Source organism: Hemicordylus capensis, chromosome 6, assembly GCF_027244095.1.
Source record: "Hemicordylus capensis ecotype Gifberg chromosome 6, rHemCap1.1.pri, whole genome shotgun sequence".
In the NCBI taxonomy this organism is placed as follows: domain Eukaryota; kingdom Metazoa; phylum Chordata; class Lepidosauria; order Squamata; family Cordylidae; genus Hemicordylus; species Hemicordylus capensis.
In genome coordinates, this window is record NC_069662.1 from 62247736 (window position 1) to 62270971 (window position 23236).

General features: G+C 41.5%; 1 protein-coding gene across 15 annotated transcripts in view; it reads left to right on the forward strand.

Annotated features, from left to right (window-relative positions):
* SLC20A2 (solute carrier family 20 member 2) overlaps positions 1-23236 on the forward strand; it is a 120266-nt gene that overhangs the window by 90520 nt on the left and 6510 nt on the right. For 11 of the 15 annotated variants that reach the window (XR_008309618.1, XM_053260302.1, XM_053260299.1 and 8 more), the window contains 6 exons: positions 6946-7042; positions 8652-8768; positions 9674-9877; positions 12162-12750; positions 21701-21886; positions 22481-22565. Coding sequence is in view for 14 of the 15 variants with exons in the window: in XM_053260302.1 (XP_053116277.1) it covers positions 6946-7042; positions 8652-8768; positions 9674-9877; positions 12162-12750; positions 21701-21886; positions 22481-22565 (1278 nt within the window). In the remaining variant the exon portion in view is untranslated. The remainder of the gene's footprint in view (positions 1-6945; positions 7043-8651; positions 8769-9673; positions 9878-12161; positions 12751-21700; positions 21887-22480; positions 22566-23236) is intronic. The other 4 variants (XM_053260303.1, XM_053260304.1, XM_053260308.1 and 1 more) reach the window with 2 other exon arrangements.

The window sequence follows — 23236 nt, forward strand, 5'->3', positions numbered from 1 at the left end:
ATGGGCATAGACGCTACAAGAAACACAAATATTGGGAGGAGGATTCTTAATCCCCCTCCAAACATTGAAAATTTTCATCAGTGTCGACAGCCCCGGCCTCGCAGACTTCTTTCGGAACTGCTACTCAGGCTATAAAAGCCCATTAGCCATCTGCTTTGCTCTCGGTTCACCCAATGTTGACACAACCATCAACATGACCGCCAACCTCAATGTCTACTTAAATGTCGAGCCTCCAACCAATACTGGTTTGTCACTCAGCATCATTGTCGATACCTTCCTCTTCAGACATGGATAATGAGTCTACATAAACCAAGAATCCATCAGATCCTTCCCCTGATGACAACATTCCAAACAATCCAACAAATTCCCCCACAGAAGAGACAAAATCACACTGCATTCAGGTTGTGGAAATTGCCAAAGTTCTGGGCCTAGAGCTGAAGTCTCCAGTTCCTAATGTTCAGGATCCTGTCTGTCTATTGTTTGTTTATTTATTTATTTATTAAAACTTTTATACCACCCTTCCACAAGGCTCAGGGCGGTTTACATTAAAACACCATTAAAATCAATTAATAATTAAAACAACAATTATAAAGCATAAAAAATAATTAACAATTAAAAACATCGTAAAACAACAATTAAATAATCAGAAGAATTTTAAAACAAGTTTTAAAAAGCTGAGAAAGCTTGGTTGAAGAGATGTGTTTTCAGGTGTTTTTTGAAAAATGCCAGAGATGGGGAGGATCGTATCTCAGCAGGGAGCGCATTCCACAGTCTTGGGGCAGCAGCCAAGCAGGCCCATCTCTGTGTAGCCACCAAACGAGTTGGCGGCAACTGGAGACAGATCTCTTCAAGTGACCTCAATGGGTGGTGGGGCTCATAGTGGAGAAGACGCTCTCTTAGATACCCAGGGCCTAAGCCATTTAGGGTTTTATAACTAGCACTTTGTATTTTGCCCGGAAAACTATTGGCAGCCAGTGTAACTCCATCAACAAAGGAGTAATGTGGTCTCTCCGAGATGACCCAGAGACTAACCTGTCTATGACTTTGTTACATCAACTACAACATCAGCTACAACTTACAGTGCTTCCCATGCTGCCAGTATTAATAAATTCCACCAAGTCAGCATGGGATGCATCATCAGTCACTTCCACCTCCAAATGACTGGAAAATTTTTGTGGGGTCTAGGAGGGTGATTGCAAGTTCCTGTTTAAGCACACACAACCCTCAACTCACTTGTTGTGGACTGTGCAACGGGCAGAGTCAGGCCGAAAGCACTCCGCCCCTACAAACAAAGAGGGCAGAAAGCTAGATTCTGTCAGTCGCAAGATTTATTATTCGTCTTTTCTGTTGATGAAAATCACTAACTATATGGCCTGCATGGCCAAGTTCCACTACTCAGTTTGGGAAGGCTTTGCAGACTACTTCAAGGATGCTCCTGAACTGATCTGAACCAGGTTCAAGAAGATGCTTGCCAGGTCGGCAGACATAACATGCTAGAATTTGAGCACTGCAAAGCATCTTATGGAGTTGGAATCCCATACCCTGGCTAGCACTATCTCATTTAGGCAAAACACCTGGCTCTGTTTGTCCTTTCTACACTCAGACATGAGTGACATATTTGAAGAGTTCCCCTTTGATGGAGAGGGTTTCTTTAGTTCTCAGATGGATGAAACCATGGAACGAATGAAAACATCTCTTTACAGCAAGAACATCCACCTATTCATCTACCCCACAGTCCTCCTCTCAGCTTAGCATAGAGACAATAGCTCTTCTACCGCTCTCAGAAACGCATCTTTCCTCAAAGACACTGGCAACAACCACATAATACCAAGGTTCAGGACCAAACTAAACAGAACCTTTGATCCCCTGGTCCCCCTACCTATTGGAGCTTCTGTGCCCACCAAGCTCACATCCTTCCTTTCCACCTGGTATCTTATCACCTCCAGTGCCTGGGTGCTAAAGTGTAATCACTACTGGCTACACCATAGAGTTCCATACTTCTCCCCCTTTCCTAGGAATAAAACACATCCCGTCAACTCCTACCTTACTGACAGAGGTTCAAGAGCTTTTATCCATGGGGGTTATAGAACCAGTTTCACAGAAGCACCAATGGGCAGGGTTTTACTGAAGGTATCAAAGAAAACCACAGGGCTCTGTGGGCACCAGGAGATGAAATTGACTTGATGGCACACTTTACCTTTACTTCCAGGTACTAAAAAGGGATGGTGGTCTCTGCCCTGTACTAGATCTCTGCTTCCTCAATGATTTTATCCATACAAGAAAGTTCCTTTCTGCTAAATCTTCAGCAACTCCTCCCTCTCCTGATAGAGGAGGAGTGGCTTGCCAGCAAGAATTCAAAGATGCTTATCTGACAAAAGCCCAAGAAATTCCTACAATTAACTGTAGGAGAGCTAGTTTTCCAATATACAGGCCTCCCTTTTGGACTCTCAACAGCCCCTCATGTCTTCACAAAATGTGCCAGTGCAATAATTGCTCATCTAAGGATGCAGGGCTTCTCAATCTACCCATTTTTGGATGATTGGCTTATCAGCTCCCCAGACAAGTCTTTGATCATCAATCACATCCAGTCTGTGCTCAGCATTCTGGAAAGTCTTGGCATGGAAGTGAACTGGAAAAAATCCATCCTAATTCCATAGGCGTCCCCATTGTACATAGGGGTAATTTTGGATGCAGGTCCAAAATTCTTTCTTCGTACTGGAAGAAAGGAGACTTTCATTCTTGCATCTGATTGACATCTTCAGATACAACCCTGGCCAAGAGACACAAACCATCCAGTGCCTCTTGGGCCTCATGGCATCCTGCACTGTTTGTTACTCCATTTGTGGTTCCTTTCCAAGTTCAAACCCAATGTAGACAACCAATAAATGCAGCTTCTACTGCCACAAATAGTACTAGACCCCCTCACCTGATGGACATTGCCTCAACATCTTATGATTGGCATGCCCTTCCATCCACCCACCCCAACAGTGACAATTAGTATAGATGCCTCACTCATCCAGTGTGCTGCTCATTGTGCAGTACTTCATGCACAACTTCACCAGCTGTCCCATGACATAAACTCCCTAGAACTCTTGACAGTTCTCTTGGCTCTGAAATCCTTTCTTCTCATCCTAAGAGGCAATACAGTCCAGATTCTCCTGGACAACAACACTGCCATTGCGTATATCAATAGGATCATAGGAAGCTGCCATATACCGAGTCAGACCATAGGTCCATCTAGCTCAGTATTGTCTACACAGACTGGCAGCAGCTTCTCCAAGGTTGCAGGCAGGAGTCCCTCTCAGCCCTATCTTGGAGATGCCAGGGAGGGAACTTGGAACCTTCTGCTCTACCCAGACCTGCTCCATCCCCGAAGGGGAATATCTTACAGTGCTCACAAATCAAGTCTCCCATTCAAATGCAACCAGGGCAAACCCTGCTTAGCTAAGGGGACAAGTCATGCTTGTTACTACAAGACCTGCCCTCCTCTCCAATGGCCAGGGTGGCACAGTCTCTAGATCCTTTTGCAACCTATTAATCCAGCTTTGGGACTGGTCCATAAACCATCAAATATACCCTATAACACTTCATGTAAAGGGCATAGTCATGTTGGTAGATGATCTGAGCAGAAATACAATCCTTCCTGTCAACATGAATGGGAAATCAACCCAGGCATGCTATCCAATCGATCTCTTCCCACACTGGGGGGACTCCAATTGGACAATTCATGATGCACCTCAGCAAGAAGTGCCCCCTTTTCTGCTCCAGGGTGGGAATGAGGGTCAGATCCCTGGGGTGCACCTTGCAAATTCCCTGGAACTCCCATCTATACTATATTTTCCCCCCTCCCCTTCCCCCTCCCCTTTTTAGAATCTCAGCAAGATTCTACAGCACAAAACGAGGTGTATAATATGCCCTGGTGGCCAAGGTAGCCATGGTTCCCCCTCCTCCTGCAGCTGTCTCAGGGCCTCCATTGTCACCTCAGCCAACATTCTGATCTCCTCTCCCAGAACAGGGTCAGCATCTTCCATCACAGCCTCAGAATACTGACTGCTTGGAAGCTTCATTTCGAGACAATATCTTGCTTCCACACTTGTAAAATGGAAGAGATTTGTTATCTGTGCTAAGTCTAAGGGGTTCAAACTGACTACAGCCTCTGTATGCCATCCTACTCTATCTAACCTCCTTGAAAAACTCAGGCTTTTCCAGCTCATTAATCAGTGTCCATGTGTCAGCCCTGTCTGTAATCCATTATGGCTGGAACTTTAAAACCTTATTTTCCTACCCTGACTGCAAATGATTTTTGAAGGGGCTTAGCAATCTCTACCCCCAGGAAAGAAGCCGGTTGAGCCCTGGAGTCTGTCCCTAGTGCTTTCTACCCTCACAGAACCACCCTTTGAAGCATTCTCCCCGGAAGGAGAGCAATTAAATTGCTCCTTCAAAATGGCCTTCCTTATAGCTATAAATACTGCTAGGAGGGATAGCGAATTCAACGCCTTAAGGGCTGATGCCCTCTTTCCTGTCGCCTTTTCCTAATAAGGTCGTTATGAGAACTGATCCAGCCTTTCTACCCAAAGTTATATCGGACTTCCACATTAACCAGAATATCGTCCTCCATACCTTTTTTATACACCCAGTTTTACCCCTAGAATGCTCCTTCTACTCCTTAGACATCCAAAGGCTGCTTCTCTTCTATCTGGACAGGACCAAGGACTTCAGAAAGTCCACTAGACTATTTATAACCTTGGATGGTGTTACTAGGGGCCAACCTGTATCTCGACAGTCAGAATGGCTAGTACAGCTTAACCTCACCTGTTATGACAAACTGAGTTAAACATCCTACCACTGTTAAAGCCCATTCAATGAGACTATAGCCTCTGTTGCTCATCTGTCCGTAATTAACTTTGCTGAGATTCAAAAAGCCACTACATGGTCTTCAAACTTACCCTTTGTAAAGCATTAGACCTTGGACATTCGTTCTGCAACTGAGGCTAGCTTTGGGCAGGCGGTACTTAAGAAAGTACTATAATTTCATCCTCAGGCCCACCTCCTTTTGGAGAGCGTTGTAAAGGATACCAGATTGTTGTAAAGGATACCAGATCACCACTAAGATAAACAGGTTGCTCATCTGTAACCTTTGATCTTTTGGTGATCTGGTATTATTCATAACACCTGTCCAACCTTTGGGCTGTACATGTCGACTTACCTGCCTTGTTTTATGAAGTCCATTCTTCACAGTGACTGTTCAGGAACTGAGATAAGAAGCACTGTGCAGCCAAAGATACCAAGCACGCTCAAAGGGTGGAGTGCACTTTGAGGATCTTGGAATCCTTCCATGGGAACTATTGCACAGGCGCAGAGCCCACATTGTGAGTCAGAGTTGATCACCAAAAGATCAATGGTTACAGGTGAGCAACCTATTTTTCTTTGTAATGTTTTTCTTTAACTCAAGTTGAAGTAAGACATGACAGAGAGGTGTTTTCCTGACAGCCCTTCTTATCCTTAACTTGGGGAAAGGGTTGTATGTGTAATAATACTGGGAGGTCTCTGTAGAAGACCTAATAGCATTTCTTCTTTGACCTTCCACTCCACTTGTCAATGCAGCACAAAGCCAGTCCTCAGTTTTGCTCTGTTATTGGTGTGGTGTTTGACAGTCTACCTCTTGGCCTTTTCAAATAATTCACTTGGGTATGAGGCAGGGAGAGAAGAAGTTTATCCATCTCCTTTACAATTCCTGTTGCCCACCCCCAAATCTTCCTAGGAAGGTAAATTCTATAGCTTAAGAACTTGCTCTAATGCTTTGTATTTTCGAACCATGATAATTCTTTATACTCCTAAGCCATGTGCAATACTCATGAGAGTCCTGGAACTGTTAAACAAATGAGAAACAGATGTTCAGACTAGGGCAGGGGTTCTCAAACTGTGGTACTCCAGATATAGCTGAACTACAACTCCCATCATCCCCAGCTCTTCCCCAGCAGAGGAGAGCTGGTGTTGTGGTAGCAAGCATGACTTAGCTGAGCAGAGTCCGCTCTGGTTGCATTTGAATGGGAGACTTGATGTGTGAGCACTGTAAGATATTCCCCTTAGGGGATGGAGAGAAGGTTCCAAGTTCTCTCCCTGGCATCTCCAAGATAGGGCTGAGAGAGATTCCTGCCTGCACCCTTGGAGATGCCGCTGCCAGTCTGTGTAGACAATACTGAGCTAGATGGACCTATTGTCTGACTCAGTATATGGCAGCTTCCTATGTTTCAGCCACAACAAATTGTAGTTGGGGATGACGGGAATTGTAATTCAACAACGTCTAGAGAACTACAGGTTGGAAATCCCTGGGCTAGGGGATAGGACAGATTTAATTCAGGTGATATACCTCAGATGTTCAGATCCTGCCCATCTACAAATCTTCTTGTAAGATGAAGCTACATATTCCATTCCCATTGGCTAGTGGACTATCTTCACAGTTGTTTCTTATGCATGGAAACAGACCAAGGAACAAGATAATAGGTGTGGGTTTTTTGCAAGTCTGTGATGCAATTTATGATAGAATGGATCAGCCATTGTTCTACTATTTTACGGGAGAGTCCTGAGAAGTCACCACTGATTAAAGTTGCCTCCTACAGTTTTAAAATTAACTCATCCAGCTGTTCAGTGTTGTCTGTCCTTATTATTTTTGAATTTGTGACTGCAGGGGCTGATGTCAGAATTCAGATTTTTATCAACAGTGGCAAGCTATCTCCCCCACCCCCACCCCTTTCCTTCTTTCACTGCCTTATTTGGTAACTAGGCTGAAGTAACTCATGCTGCAAAATATTTAAGTGATCCTCATTGGGCAGACATTGGAGTGTGTTGTTTTTCCCCAGTTCTAACTATATCATTTGCATAGGCATACATGTGCGCATGCACTGTGAAGTTGTGATTTTTTCATCCTGTTTATTCTGTATGCAGGAGGACCCTGTACCCAATGGACTTCGTGCCCTTCCAGTGTTCTATGCTGCTACAATAGCAATTAATATGTTCTCCATTATGTATGCAGGTGCACCAGGTAAGTAGTAACTGACATGCAGTCCACTATGAATACAGTACATTATTCTGCTGACATGTTTAATCCAGCATTCATTCTTTCTGCATTCTTGATAATTTATTTTATTTATGTGTTCAATTTTTATACCGCCTTTCATAAAATTCATCTCAAGTTGGTTGGGATGTTAGTTTTCTGACATAATTGTTAGAACTTCTAAATGTTACAGTATAATTACAATGTGTGATACCCATGAGAGTCTTGGGATGGTTAAACAAATAAGAATCAGATGTGCAGGCTAGGGCAAGGGTTCCCAACCTGTGGTACATTTCTTAATTGTGGCTGGTTTCCTTTCCATATAAGAAGCAACATTATTTTATGGAACATACAGCAGTTTCCGCAACTGACATGACAGGCAGCTCTCAAGTTTAAAAAGTGGCTTGGTTCTTTAGGTGCAGAAACTAGTTGTATTAATGCAGTGAATGGGAGTTGTATGTTGTTTCCTGTGTTTGTTTGTTTAAAATGTTTATGTGCTGCCCCTCCAGTACACGACTGCTCAGGATGGCTCACAACATTAATAAAACAGATACTGTTTTGTTTTGTTTTATGTTTTTTATTTTATTGTACAAAGAAACTAATAAAATTAAACAAGTTAAGTTAAACAACTTAAAAGCCCAAGTTAAAACAACAATTAAAATTACAATTTTTAAAAAAGTTTCAAATTAAGTTATTTAAATTAAGCTAAAAACTGAGAACAATAAAACCCAAAGAAGCCACCAGATATAAGCCACAGATAAAACATTAAAAAGCTTCTTTTAAAAAAAAAGTGTGTTTAATTGTGTTTTGTTATAATCCAGATACAATCACAAAAGAAGAATAAGAGAAACACTAAATGCATATGAATATCATCCATGGAGATTACAGATATAATCTGAAAAATGCTAAGGGGGCTGTCTATACTGTATTAACAATGTTAATATATACATTGATACATTGAGAAAATAAGGGATACAGAGTCACTGTATATTGTAACTGAAATGTTTCTTCAAAACCTATAAGAGAACTCTACTTCCATTACTAAATAAGTTTAGCTGCAGCTGTGTGTGGGATACAATTCAGTAGCAGCAGCAAATAATCCTGTGTGATTTGCAAGGGGGGCGTGGTGGGGTCCACAATACTTTACCCATGTATTATAACACTGCCAGACTTCTGTGCAGATCAATGTGTGAAATGCTTGACTAACAAGCAGAAGGTTGCTGGTTCGAATCACCGCTGGTACTATATCAGGCAACAGCGATATAGGAAGATGCTGAAAGGCATCATCTCATACTGTGCAGGAGGAGGCAATGGTAAACCCCTCTTGTATTCTACCAAAGAATACCACAGGGCTCTGTAGGCGGCAGGAGTCGAAATCGACTTGACGGCACACTTTACCTTACCTGTAATGGAGAAGGTTATTTGGCTGCAAGATTTAAAACTTTAAACTTACAAAGCAATGTTTCAACCCTTTTCCCTGCTCCTCTACAATTAATTTGGACAATTGTAACACTGGACAATTGTTGTTGTGATAAATGTTTTGCAAATTTAATTACATTTAATATACAAATTAATTGTATTTTTTCCCCTTTTTCAGTTCTAGGAATTAGTCTTCCTATATGGGCAATAGCACTAATATCAATTGGAGCATCAGTAGTGTTTGCTATCTTAGTCTGGATATTTGTGTGTCCGTGGATGAAAAGAAAAATAGCAAGTATGTCTTAAGTGAGGGGCATAACATGTATCTTGCTTAAAATCTCTTGTCAGAGGGAATGTCTTTCAACTTGAGATTTGCAAAACTGTACAATAATGCTTCAGTATTATAACAAATTGATTGTCTTTCAATACTGTAGAACTAGGTTTGCTTTTGGTTGATTGTATTTTTAAAAAATATATATTAAATACAAGCTATGATCCAAATAACAACTTTATACAAGCTCACTGGCTTGTATGCACCTGATGGGACTTGTGCCTTTTTTACTTTAAGCAGTAGCTTCCCATGCCACATTATTATAAAGCTATCTTGAAACTCGTTTTAAAAGAAATGGCTTGTAATGTGGTAAGTGGAGAAAATGGCAATTGAGAAATATTTCCATTCATCCAAACAAGATTTGAATTAGTTTGGGTTCCAGATATTTGTTTAGGTCCCAACTATGTGGGCCCTATGTTAAGCATGTGCTTAACTATGCTTAACTATTTTAAGCTTAACTACATTAAACATGTGCTTGAGTTACACACACACACACACACACACACACACAAACACACACACTTCAGTGCCTATTTAGAACCGACCCCACAATAGCTGTCATTTAGGGACTAGAAAAAACAATTATGTCCAAGCCAAGCATGTGCTTAGCAAAATTGATAGTTTGGCTCTTATCTATAAAATCTAAGCTTTGAGTTTGAGGAAGTATCTAGTGACCTAAACTAGTTAAAACCTTTTCTTACCTATACATTCCTTGGTGGTTAGAGTTTGGTTAGTTTTATAGAAATATTTAACTTATTTATGTCTAGGCTATTCATAACCAGTTTAAGTGGTTCCTTCATTATTGTTCTACTGAATGGCGATTGCATAAATAAGGCTGGTTTATTATAAAAGCTCTGCTTTCACCTTAGGTCGTTTAAAGAAAGAAGGTGCATTATCAAGAATATCTAATGAAAGCCTTGAGAAAATTCAAGAAGAGGATACGCCTGTCTTTAAAGAACTTCCTGGTGCCAAAGCAGCTGATGAAAGCACTATTCCTCTCACTGGGTCTGGAACAGAAGAGGCTGGTGCATCAGATAGTATAGCAAATGGAAACCATCCACGTGTGCCATATGGTGAGAAGTCAAGAACACAAAAATCTTTTGCTCCTGATTTCATCTTAAATGTAGGCTGCTGTGTAACCATGACTCTTGTAGATGTGGAGCTATGTCTCATAGACGTGTGCACCTAGTTTTCAGTCCACAGCCAAACTTGTTCTGGGGACATTGCTCATAAAGCGGGGCACTTTATTTGCATGCTGGCAAAATCCTTCCTTTCTGCAGCCAACTATAGCCAGCCAGAAAAGCAGGTAGCTATCAGTCCAGCAGAGCAAGTCCAGATTGACCAAACCAGCAAGTACGAGTAGCTATGGATCAAGTCTGGACAGTGCAGCTTCACTGCAGGCTACTCTATGGGAGCAGAGTCGGGACGGTGAGGCTTTTCAAAGAAATAAGTGAGTGTTATCAACCAAGAGCCTCACAATATCTGGGTATTGTGAATTGGGTGCAATAGCATGTTTGGAAACTGTTCCGTGAGAGAAGGGGAGAAACAGAGGATGATGTAATCAAGCTGCTTACAAGGAAAATGAAAGTGAAAACGTAGCAAAGAAGGAGGAGGAATATAGAGCAGTTTATTCCTCTCCTGGTCTGGTGGGAAGGGTGGATTTGGGGCTTGAGATTGAGATTTCCACACTGCAGTAAGACCTTCGCTGTGGATAAAGGGAGGCTTCCAAGGCTGGCTGGCTGACACCTTGTTCAAGGGACCCAAGCATTTGAATGCTGGCCTGCACCAAGGCTCCAGGATGGAGTTATGCATGGCATGTGCCACAAGCTCTGTTTGGGGAGCAAGGAGATTTGCAAAGAGAGGTGCTCAGCTGGGAATTTCCAGAGCTGTATTGGGCAGAGGGTCCACTAGCAACTCCACTTTTGGAAGCACGCTGGGGTTGGGGTTCTTGGACCAGTTGCAGGGGTTCAAAGTAAAAGCAAAGGCAAGGGGGCGTTTGTGTGGGGAATTTCCAAATTCACAAAAGACAGCAAGGCAGGTATGCTAGTATTTACTAACTGAGCAAAGAGTTTTAAAAGTGAGGATACTCTTTATTTAGCAGGGGGAGAGCAACTGGCCCTATCCATCCCCAGCACAGCATCCATCCAGTAGCTGTTGCTGGTGTCTATTGTATGCTTCTTTTTTTAGATTGTAAGCCCTTTAGGGACAGGGAGCCATTTTATTTATTTGTTTATATCTAGGTAAAATGCTTTTTTTAAAAAAAAAAGTAGTATATAAATATTTGTTGTATTCGTATTTGAGGGTTGTGGGAGTTAACTGGATGAATCAGCATTACTATATAGTAAGTAATCAGTTTATTGTTGTGACCCCATAACATGGGGTCACAACATGTCATAACATAGCATAACATAAAAGAAGAAATGCAACATACCAAGAAGTTACATCGGTTAAGTTGAGCTAAAACCAATGCTACATTTTAGAACATATAAATTTATTTCTTAGTTTAAAAGCTACTACTGTATATGAACACAAAGCATATAGCCTTCTGGGTGTGTCGATTCAGTCAATGGCTTGTGATTGCTCTGATTGCATTAGAATGGGGCTGGGTTGGTCTGAGAATTTATGTTGTCCCAGAATACTTATTTGCCTGGCTATCAATTTAGCTTCATATAAAGTGCAAGAGCACTGAATGCTATTCTTGTCTTTCCCAGGCCCAAAGCACAGTTGCCTGTCTATGTGGCTGTTGCACTTGCCCAAAATAGAGGTCAACCCTCAAAGCACAAACTGTGATCCTTGTGGCAGTTGTGCTAGGCAGATATAGACGCTAAATTCTAAGGGATGTGTGGTTGTGTGGCAAACTGTAAGGTTAGTTATCCTCTTGAGAGTAAAAGACCAGCCATGAATGCAAAGTAAACCAGAAAAATGTTAAGAGAAAAGGATAGTCTGGGATGGATTTAAAAAAATATATTTCATGCTCTTTTCCTGAGTTTTTAGCATCTGCTTGTGGCCAGCACAGTGGTTTTCTTAAGTACATGCATGTTATACAGCATTATTGTACACGGTCTTCTCAAAGACATATTGACCAGGTCTGCCATAATGCTTAACCATGGTTTAGTGTTATGAGAATATTCTGTGGTGAATATGTTGGGCTTGCGTGTTCTTCCCTCTTCCTTTGCAAGCACATGGAGGGCTTTTACGGCTTGTGTCCACAATTTGTAATAAATTGTGGTTTCCCATTTTGTCCAAATACAGAAAACCACAGAAATTAGAAAAGGTAATACTTTCTGAATCTTTAGTATTGCTACCTGCAGGAATTGGATTTCCATGGCAATAAGATATCTCTCTCTGCTGTTTCAGGACGGGCATTTTCGATGACTCACAGTATGGTGAAATCTCCTATTTCCAATGGCACATTTAATTTTGATGGGCACATGAAGAGCGATATTCACGTGTATCACACTGTGCACAAAGACTCAGGATTGTACAAAGATTTGCTGCACAAGATACACTTGGACAGAGGTAACGATGACCGGCCTGCACAAGAAAATAACTACAAGTTACTGCGCCGAAACAACAGCTACACTTGCTATACGGCTGCCATATGTGGGATGCCAGTGCATTCGTCCTTCAAGGCTGTTGACACGTCAACCCCAGAAGACAGTGAAAAGCTCGTTACAGACACGGTGTCTTATTCCAAAAAGAGGGTTCGTTATGACAGCTACTCCAGCTACTGCAATGCTGTGGCAGAAGCGGAAATTGAGTCAGAGGAAGGTGGTGTGGAGATGAAGTTGGCATCTGAGTTAGTAGATCCTAACAATCCTCCTGAGGATCCTGCAGAAGAAGAGAGAGATGAAAGAGATACCTCAGAGATCCACCTGCTCTTTCACTTCCTCCAGATCCTTACAGCTTGTTTTGGATCTTTTGCACATGGAGGCAATGATGTTAGGTAGGTATGGAACAGTTTGCATGTGATAAATTGCTATTAAAATATTGAGACTGATCTAAATTTCTTCTGTGACTTCTGTTGAGAAGTCATATGGAATTGTTACATTCTGCTACTTGTGAGATTCTGCTAGAGACTCTCAGAAGTTTTAATCAATTTTTAAAGGACAAGTTTTAAATTTACAAGTTTTAAAATACACAAGGAAGGGCCTTCTCTGTTGCTGCCCCAAGACTCTGGAATGTGCTCCCTGCTGAAATAAGAGCCTCCCCATCTCTGACAACTTTTTAAAAGTCCCTAAAGACTTATTTTTTCACTCAAGCTTTTTGACTTCACTGTGGTTTTAAATTGTTTTAAGGTTTTCATTTTTGTTTTAATTTGTTATGCCACCCAGAGATTTGTAAACCACCCAGAGATGGAAAATTGGGGTGGCCTACAAATTTGATAGATAGATAAATAAAAAATATCTTAAACCTTTAAAATATTATTGATGCAGGCTCCAGCGAAATATGTCTTTTTAATAAGGAAGAGCAGAGAATTACACTGTTCTGTCTGTACTACACTGAAAGAAGCATACTTTAAGGTTGTCTCTAGGTGGCTTTTACCCACCTAGGATCAAAGGAAAATTGTTTTTACTGGATTGGAGATACGTGCAGTGCACTAGGTGTTTAACTTTCCAACCCCTGTATGAGAACTGTTTCCAAGAGGGAATTACTGCTTGGGTTCTTTAAAAGGTCTCATTTGAGAAGTCTGTGGATAAATGCAGGAAGTGCCATGCCGCGCTTCCTACAAAACAGCTTCTAGCAGCAAGAGAAGGCTGGCTGGCTGCAGCATCTCTCCAGAGAGTTGGAGCCACTGTGTTTCCTCAAGCTCCTCCTCATTACCACAGACATTGAGTATGAAGCCTTAAATGTTAGAGCTCCATGTCACCTGTTTCAGTCTGGGCTCCTTGGACCAAACCACTCATTACTTTATGTTTTCCCTGCCCCTCAAGGATTTTGCCTGAGATGGAAAACAACCTTTGAGAGGAGAGGAATGGGAGAGCCAGCTCCTTTACTAGAGCAAAACTTCTAGGAGCTGAGTTGTGCAGGCATAGAACCTATGTGTGACTTTATAAATGACTACTTGTGTACTGGCCACCTAATGGCGCACTAGGGAAATAACTTGCCCAGGGAGCCAGAGGTTGCTGGTTTGAATCCCCACTAAACATAGTCTAGTTTCCCAGACTATGGGAAATACCTATATCGGGCAGCAGTGATATAGGAAGATGCTGAAAGGCATCATCTCATACTGTGCAGGAGATGGCAATGGTAAACCCCTCCTGTATTCTACCAAAAACAACCACGGGGCTCCGTGGTTGCCAGGAGTCGACACCAGCTCGACAACAGAACTTTATTTTACTTGTATACTTGGTACAGCTAAGCAACCCATGTTTTCTTCCTGCCTTAGTCATGACTTGTTATGGAAGAAACTAAAACAATGTCCAGTGCTTGTTCACTGACAACTACTTGGTTCTAAATCTAAATTCATCTTGGGCTAATAATTTCTAATACCCTTCCTATATGTTCAGGCAACATTACAACTGAGTCAATTCCAGTGTGTTTCATGGGCTTATTTGTCAGCGGATGTTTCTTTATGCACTCACAATGCTAGCTGTGGATTAGGTGTAGGTGTAGCTAGACCTAGTCAGAGGCCTCGAACTGACGTAAGCAATCAAATTAAGAGGCAAAATAATAGGATTCCTTAATTGATATGATGATGAAGGTCCAACAGCTGTTTTGATACTTTAGAAGGGTAGAGGGATATTTAACTCCTTAATGCCATGCCATAGTCACAAGAATCTCAGTCACAAGAATCTGAGGCATCTTCAGGAGGGAAATTTCAATTTGAACCAATGTTATTTTTGAATTATAAGTTTTCTTGCAGTTTCACAGATTTATGTGTTGCTGTGTCCTCTGGGGTTGTTGGGGTTTTTTTTGCGATTTTTAATCCTTTAATGATACGTTGTTTTAATGTATTTTTGTCTGATTGTAGGCCTTTTGGGACGTTTCACCAAAAAGCAGACAGCACATTTTAAAAATAAACATCCTAAGTATTGTAAAATTGAAGATGATTTCTCCTAACTTCATGACATATTATACAGAGCCCCTGGTGGCACAGTGGTAAAACTGCTGCCCTGTAACCAGAAGGTTACAAGTTCGATCCTGACTCAAGGTTGACTCAGCCTTCCATCCTTCCGAGGTCGGTAAAATGAGTACCCAGAATGTTGGGGGCAATATGCTAAATCATTGTAAACCGCTTAGAGAGCTCCGGCTATAAAGTGGTATATAAATGTAAGTGCTATTGCTATTGCTATTGCTATGTTGTGAGAGCTATAAAATGGCCAAATTGCACCAAAATGAGGGGCAGGCATGGATAAGAAATGGCTGAAGCTCAGCAGTTTAGAAAAGTTTCCTTGAAAATCCTGTTTCACAACTGCCCTTCAATCAGGCTTCAGTTTCCAGGATTTTGTGGAGAAGGTTTATGGTGGTAAATATAAATAGATAAAACTGGTATCACTAGTAAAACTGATAAAATAGATAAAACTGGTATCACTTTGGTTGTCATGGCATCCCTAATTAAACACCAAAAACTCCTCCCTCCTATGTGTAAGGGAAGGTGTGTTAAAATTACTGTTTGGTAACATCTTGCATTTCTTTTCTATCAAACATTCCTAAAATTATTGGATGTGTCAGCATGGCTGAATGTATTCTCTGCTCTAATGTAGCAAAGCTGTCATACCTTGGTCCTTTGTTTTTTAAAAAATCTGATAATCCTATTATTTTTACCTCTGCTAAACTTATTTGAAATATTATGAAAACCATTGTGTACATTAATCATACGGATTAACTGACTATAACCCCATTGTCTGCCAAAACACTCTGAATAGTTTGAGCTGATTCAAAGAACCTCTTATATTCCAGCTTTGGCTTCTTCAAACCCCTGAAATATAATGTTACATTTTATCTTCTTTGACTTCTTAGGATTCTATTGGAATGCTAATTACTCTTCTTGAAGAGGGAGGTTTGAGAGATCAAAACTAGTCTTTTCATCACTTTAAAAAAAGTGTTAGATTCACTTATAAAAATATAATGGTGCACAACACATTAGGGTTAATCAACCACTGCTGAGCAAAGAGATTATCAAGCTCTTCTCACAATCAATGAGAAGAGCTTCTTCCGGATCTGCGGGGAGAGGGGCTTAGCCCGCTCTCGCCGCAGACGGTCCAGAGGCAGCCCTGGGCGGCTGGATTGGCTGTCCACACAACTGCTGGCTCTGTTGCGGAGCTGGCAGGGATCGGGGGGCCATGTGGCCCCTGGAAGTTCCAGGATGCCCCACGCGAGTGCGTGGGGCATCCTGGAGAGACCCCCGAGCCCGGGAGGCTGCCTGCCACACAGCGGCAGCACATGAGCGGCAACACATGCCGTGGCAACACACGAGCAAAAAGATGAGGTTAACGGAGTGCTCACTCCGTTAACCTCATCTAAGGGGAGGGGCATTTATGAAGGCTAGCTGCCGGGAGCCATGTGGCTCCGTTGCAGCACATGATCCCGTTGCAGCACATGATCGCCCAAAAGCGGGCTAGGCTCCCTTAGCCCGCTTTTGAGTGGTTGTGAGAATAGCCTCTATATCTAGCAGGGAGAGAACTGTCCATATCCATACCCCCTGCGCCAGCATCTTTCCAGTGGCTGATGTCTACCTTGTCTGTCTTTGTAGATTATGAGTCCTTTGGGAACAGAGAGCTACTTTCTCATTTATTTTGCTATGTAAATCCCTTTGAGAACTTTTTGGAATTGAATTCCGGTATATAAATTTAATTTAGACATCTCTAGGCCGTGTACAAGTTAAAAACACAGCAAATATTGAAATAGTATAAAACAGTTAAAATTCACAAAACTAAAAACAAGTTCACAGATCAAAAGATGTTACATTTAAAAATCTTCAATTAAAAGCCTGAGAAAACAGGCTTGAGGATTTTCCTGAAAACAAACAGAGAAGGGGATGCTCTTATAAATACTCTAAATCATAATAAAACAATGATTTAATTGGTAAAACAAACTCCAACACTAGGTCAATGGGCTAGTAAAATATCTCTGGCTATAAAAGCCAGTTCCAAACCATTTGCAATACCCTAACCTGCGCTTCACTATGACCAAATAGAACCCTGGGTGGGGCTAACATGGATTCATTGCAATCACTGCGGTCATGAAACAGATTTAACTGCCAGCCCCTGAGAAATTGTTACTTTCTCCAATATTACTGAGGCTGCTATTCAGTGGTGGAAGTAAAATAAAATGTTATAGTTGAACAGTGTTGTCTCCCACTGACTCTGGTGGCTGCCTTGCAGGTGGGTGCCATGTATCTATGTAGTGATATACTTCAGCTCCTCAAAAGCCTTTGCAAATATACAAACCTGCCCCCAACATGATGGTAGGCATTTTGCTATTATCAAATGTTGAATGTTGGGGCAGGTTTGTATAATATAATTGGCAAGTATTCAAAGGATTACTTTGATTGAAAGATTTATGGTAGTTACAGAAATCAATTTGGTTTGCTATTATTAAACAATAAAATTAAATTATAAATGATTTACCTCCCACTCGAGCAATATGTTGTTCATAGAGAATAATGTTTTCTACAAATATAAATGTCTGGGAGTAGTACTGTTTGTCAGCCCAAAGAGTTACAAATCTTATTTTGAAAAATGAAAGAAAATGGCAAATGCGAGTTCTTCTTTGTGTTCTTTGTGCAATCATACTTTTGTGATCCACATTTATGCAGAGCACTCCAGGCTTAGTTAAGTTTAGGTTTGTAATTTCACTGACTTTGCAACAGCTGTTGGGGCCTTGTGTCTTCTGGGCTTCATGTCTGTGGCTCAACCTTCCTCTTTAAAAGTATGTCTCCTGTGAGGCAAAGTTCACATCCTCTGGACACAATTCCTGCCTCCTTTGCCTAGGGGAAACTCACAAGGTTGAAGCCTGTAGGCATTGTCAAAAATTAGACATTAGAACAGAGGCATTTGTTTATCCGCTTCCATGTGGGCTTTGAGTGTCTTGGCTGCTGATCCGTCTGGACAGACTGCATTAATGGACGTGATGACCTGGGGAGCCAGTCACCAGCCTTGGGGATGGTGAATCCATCTTTTCAGTCCCATTCTTAGCCCATTTCACTGACACTCTGAATCTGTGTCAAAGCCCTTTCTCAGGTTCAAAATGCTCCGCAGTCATCCTTATTGGAGGACAAGACAGGCCAAAAACTCCTAGCCTCTCTAGATGGCCTACATTTCTTTTAAATCTGAAAAGAAAGAGACTTGAGGTTCATCTCAGTGAAATGAAGACTTCTTTGCCAGACAACTCAACTCACCATAGATTCCCCCCTTGCAGCTACTCACTGTAACTACTCCTGTGATACTAAGTATACCCCCACAAGGCTTACTCAAGTGCTCAGTACTCAACTTCCCAGCACTTTGGAATGGTCGACAAGGAGACACAGTCCCTGTGAGAAGATCAGAACTCTTTCACAGATGTCCTGAAGCCGCTACCTCTATTATAAGTCCCTCCAACTCCTTCAGTAAAGCACAGTGAAGGGGAGAGCTGGGCAACACTAAAGAAAACTACCCTATTTCGACTCCTTTTTTGGGCCCAAGATGGGAGAAGCATGCTGATAGTCATTTCTCCAGTGATCCCTTGACTCAAAGCCTCGGTCTCCAAGCCAAAGCAGGGACTAGTGGCTGCCTTGACACTAAGACAGGGAGCGGAGCCTGGACCATCTCTTTTGTCAGTCTCTTCCCTTATCTTGAGCGCGAAGCCCAGGGAACTAACTGCTCACCCAGAGCTTTACCTATTGTTCTCCACAAGCTCAAAGTCCATTTTGTTGGGATTGCTATCCATATAGAGGCTATATATGAGGAGTCTGATCAGGAGATGGCCTTCTCCAGGGCACTTTGCACTGAATCTGCCTATTCACTGTATCACTTGTGAACCCGCTACTTCTTTTAGGCATTCCAGGCCACCATGGAGGAGCCACCTCATATGCAGCAGATTCCATAAGTGTCAGTAGTTCGATGCAGGGCAACATGTTATCTCTGCCTCATGCCCTATCCTTCCTTGAACCTCTCCATTCCTGTTGTTGGGCTCCACCCCCACAACCTGTGACTGAAGTGGTGCCTTTTAAATATGACTAGGGTTTTAGTGCAGGAGAGGGAAATGCCCATTCCTAAATGAAGCATGCTTGTGTGTGCATCAATATTTCTATAGGATCAGGAGCGTACAAGGCCTTCTTTCCTGAGTCTGCTATCAGCTTACCTATCCTCACTCACTTATTCTAAGTACTGATGGGCCTTTTCTAGAGCTCATCTTAATGCTCTACCCGTTGGCATTTTTAGAGGACAGGTACCATAAAATTCCAGTTTCCCAGCAACTATGTCCACGTGGTTCTGGTGAGATTGAGACAACTGCTCATGTCCTTTTATGAAGTATATTCTACTCTGATTCTCAATTAAGTCTGATTCAACCCTTATTTAAAAATTTTTCCAGGGTATCCAGAAGAATTTTATTTCTTTTCACGTATCTTTTCTCTGATAAATATTCCAACGTTATGTATCAAGTAGCAAAATTTTGTTTCTTAACCACAGTGGCTCACTGCGCTCTGGTAGCTCCTCCATGACTATGACTGTATTGGGCCTGGAATTTTAGAAGTGGTATTTTAGAAGTAATTGTTTTAGTATTCTAGTACTATTACCTCTGTTACTGATTACCTTTCTTATTTTGTAGATCATATCATTGCTTGTATTCTGGTCTATGGCCATAATTAAGTATAAATAAGAAAGATTGCTCTCTGACTTTCTCTGTGTCTTATCTGTCTACTATCTAAGATTGTAAGCTTGAGGGAAAAGCATTTAAATCCAGTTAGAGCCAGGCTGATCTGTGCTGGAAGGAGTGGAGCAGGGAGGGTATCACCTTCCAGTAGTTTTTCCTACTGACCAGTGACTGGTGCCTGGCAAATATGAGTGATCCAAAATTTGGAATAATTTTGATAGAGGAGAAAACATTAGATGCAGAGGGCTTGCTGAGCATTGTTTGATAAATAGTAAGTGCACTGTACAATGGTACATCACTAGATTTTAACTTAAACCTCTTTTTGTCTTGGTAGCTGATCTACAGTTGAAGTTTAGTTGCTCTTGAAGTATTTCTGTTACTCAACAAACAAACCACTTTTACACCATACAATTTTATATTCTCACATTATCCTAAACTTTATTCTTCCTGAGTTGAAAGTGTCATTAGAGATTAAGGACTTCATTTTGGTGCTTTCTTTGAGTAGCTGAGTTCCTGTAACTCCAGGGAATGTGTCTGATACAAGTCCCAAGATTTATATCATTTGAAAGCTGGGGCACCCATTTTCAGAACATATTAATTTCCAGGCATTGCATACTTATTTTGCACAATACAGACAGCACCATCATCCTTTGTTCCAACTGTTTGTGTGTGTGTGTGTGTGTGTGTTGGCAAAGCACCTGGTCTAATTATAGCCAGCACCAGACTAGATCTAGCTGTCAATTCCTGGGTTGTGCATTCTCTGGGTTCCATGATCCATTGCTAACATCCTCAGAGAGCTTTGGCGTGTTAAACTTTAGACTATGATGTCTAGTGTTTTTGTTTTGTTGTTCTCGTAATCAACTTACTTGTTGCTGCCTGGACTTGCTTAGCTTTATGTAGGAGAGACAGTAACCAGTACCAAAATATATTTTGCTATAGATATGCATCTTCCTTTCTGTATTGGGATTTCACATTCTTGTTGTAATCTTGTTCTTTGGAAGTCAGTATTTTATAGGATCTCTGTACCAAAGTTTACAACAATTAAAAATGTGTTCTGTAAAAGTGTGCCCACTCTGGATAGAAGGAAAACAAGACCAAAACAAATGCTTTTGAAATTGCCGTTCTTGGATTCCAAACAGTGGTCTGTCAGTGGTCTACAAGAACAAGTCACTCTGAGCCACCTGCTCCCCTATCCCTCTCTATTTTGCCTTCCAAAGGAAAGGGAAAACGTTTTAAGTAAATAAACCATAGTTCTGTGTTATGTATGAACTGTGTTTGAAAATAAACCAGGATCAAACCAGGGTTTCAGATAATGCAGAACTGAGGTTTATTTCAGAGTAAAAGCCTTCCCTTGTATCTTGTGTGCAAAAAAGGAGGGGGGAGGAGTACATGAGCCCATGGCTCACACAGGGTTGTTCTTGAAGCAGGAAACTCTGGTTATTCCAGGTAATCTTGGATTAAAAAGTTTTTCTGGACCCGTATCAGTCTGGGATCCAGTCCAGTTTTGAGACTGAAAGTGGTGAATGATCTTGGCCAAGAACTAGATGGAGGAGTGCATTCCTGTTGGTTCTCCTGGACCTATCAGCAGGTTTTGCTACTACTGGCCATATTCTTCTGGACTGCTGTGCCAGGTTACTGCTCCAAGGCACTGTAGCTCCTATCTGGAAGAGATGATCCAGAAAGTGTCATCAGAGGACTTCTGCTCAGCTCCTTAGCCATTGGTCATGGTGTCTTGCAGGTTTCTACCTTGTTCAAAATTTCTATCCTGCTTTTCAGTTTCATTATTTTTCAAGGCAACTCACTAAAATGAAGCAGCATTAAATCTTGTTAAAAATATCCAAAGACAAGCAAGCATCCAATACAACTCAACAAGCAGCAACATCAGGAACAGATTAAAGATGTGCATTTTGTGGTCCTCTTGTTTAAATGGGCATTGAACATTGATTAGAAAGCAGGAAGAGACAGGTTCAAGAGATGGCACATGTGCCAGCTGATTTAGAAAAGGGTCTTTTTTTACAACTCTGGCTGTGATCAGTAGGGAATCCAGTAAAAGGTTTTGGATTTGATAATGTAACCCCAGTGTGGTGTTGTTTTTTCAGCAATGCTATTGGCCCTTTGGTTGCCCTCTGGCTTATATATGAGCAGGGTGGCGTAATGCAAGAAGCTGCTACTCCTATTTGGCTGCTACTGTATGGAGGCATTGGCATCTGTGTGGGCCTCTGGGTCTGGGGACGAAGAGTGATCCAAACAATGGGAAAAGACCTCACACCCATCACACCCTCCAGGTAGGTGCACATCTCCTGGATTTTGTTGCCCCAACATCTAACGCTGTCCATTTTGAGAACTTCTACTGTAGTATCAGTTTGCCTAATGATTTCTGCTTTTGATCTGAAAAATGACATGTGTTATATATAATTTTTAAACTAATGCAATATGTTTTGAATTTTCTGTCCATGCCTTGAATAGGATAGAGGCATAAATTAGGAAATGGTAAAAATCAAAGTAGTTTTCCATGAACTTGCGGATAACTAAAAAATAATATTGATGTATGATTTTTCATTTGCTTTTAATGCACACTAGACCTCTGCTGTTAACCGAATTACTAATTCAGGCATGATTTCTTTAAATGTAGAATAGACTGCCAGAAGCAGTGAGCTGCTCTGCTAACTTAATGTGGATGTGTGTGTGTACAGTTTCTGTTATTCAGCAGCACATATTCTCTTAATGTAACTTAATGACCAAAAATCAGTTGGAGGGAGCCAGTTGGAGAAGATGCTGGTAAGACTTTGGCATGTTGCATGGTGTCAGCCCAGACTGACTGAATATTTTAGAAAGAAAGAAAAGAGTGACTGTGAAGTGTTTTCTTATGCTTCCTGCAGTGGATTCACTATTGAGTTGGCTTCGGCGTTCACAGTTGTGATAGCTTCCAATGTTGGACTTCCTGTCAGTACTACACACTGCAAGGTATGCCTTTGCCATGTGACTGCGGCCAGGCCGGTCTGGACTATTCAGTGTTTAGCTCTCCTGCTCAGATCAGTTCATAGTGGCATGATACTACAAGGGGGAGATATAAAGTGGATGTATATATACAAGACCCGCCCCCCACATATACCTATATTTATTTATAAGACACATCATTGGCAGGTTTCTGTTGCCTGCTCAAATGTTTCATCCCTTTCATATATTGTGGCACTGACGTTTGTTTCATTTTTAAATTTATATGAGATTATTCAGAATCAATTGAACATCTACATTAAATTCTGCATTTTATATATGTATATAATCTCCATCCCCCTAAAGAACAATTTTTGCAGATCCTGTTAATTTCAATGGATCTTGCTTTCATTCCCTATCTGACTCCAAAGTTTTAACATGGTTATATAATCACTCCAGAGAGTGCTGAAGAAATGGCCCTAGCCAAATTCTTCTTCGTTCTTTTTTTCAATACCAGAGGTGTAGTAGTGGCAGAGCCATCCCTAGGCATTTTGGTGCCTGAGGCAGGAAATCCAAATGGTACTCCCCTATAGCAGTAAAAACAATGAACTCAATCATTTATATTATAGTGCTCTTGAGCAGTACCCCAACATCTTCTGCCTCGCCCTGCATAATAGGAGGGTAGCACTGTATGGAGCTTT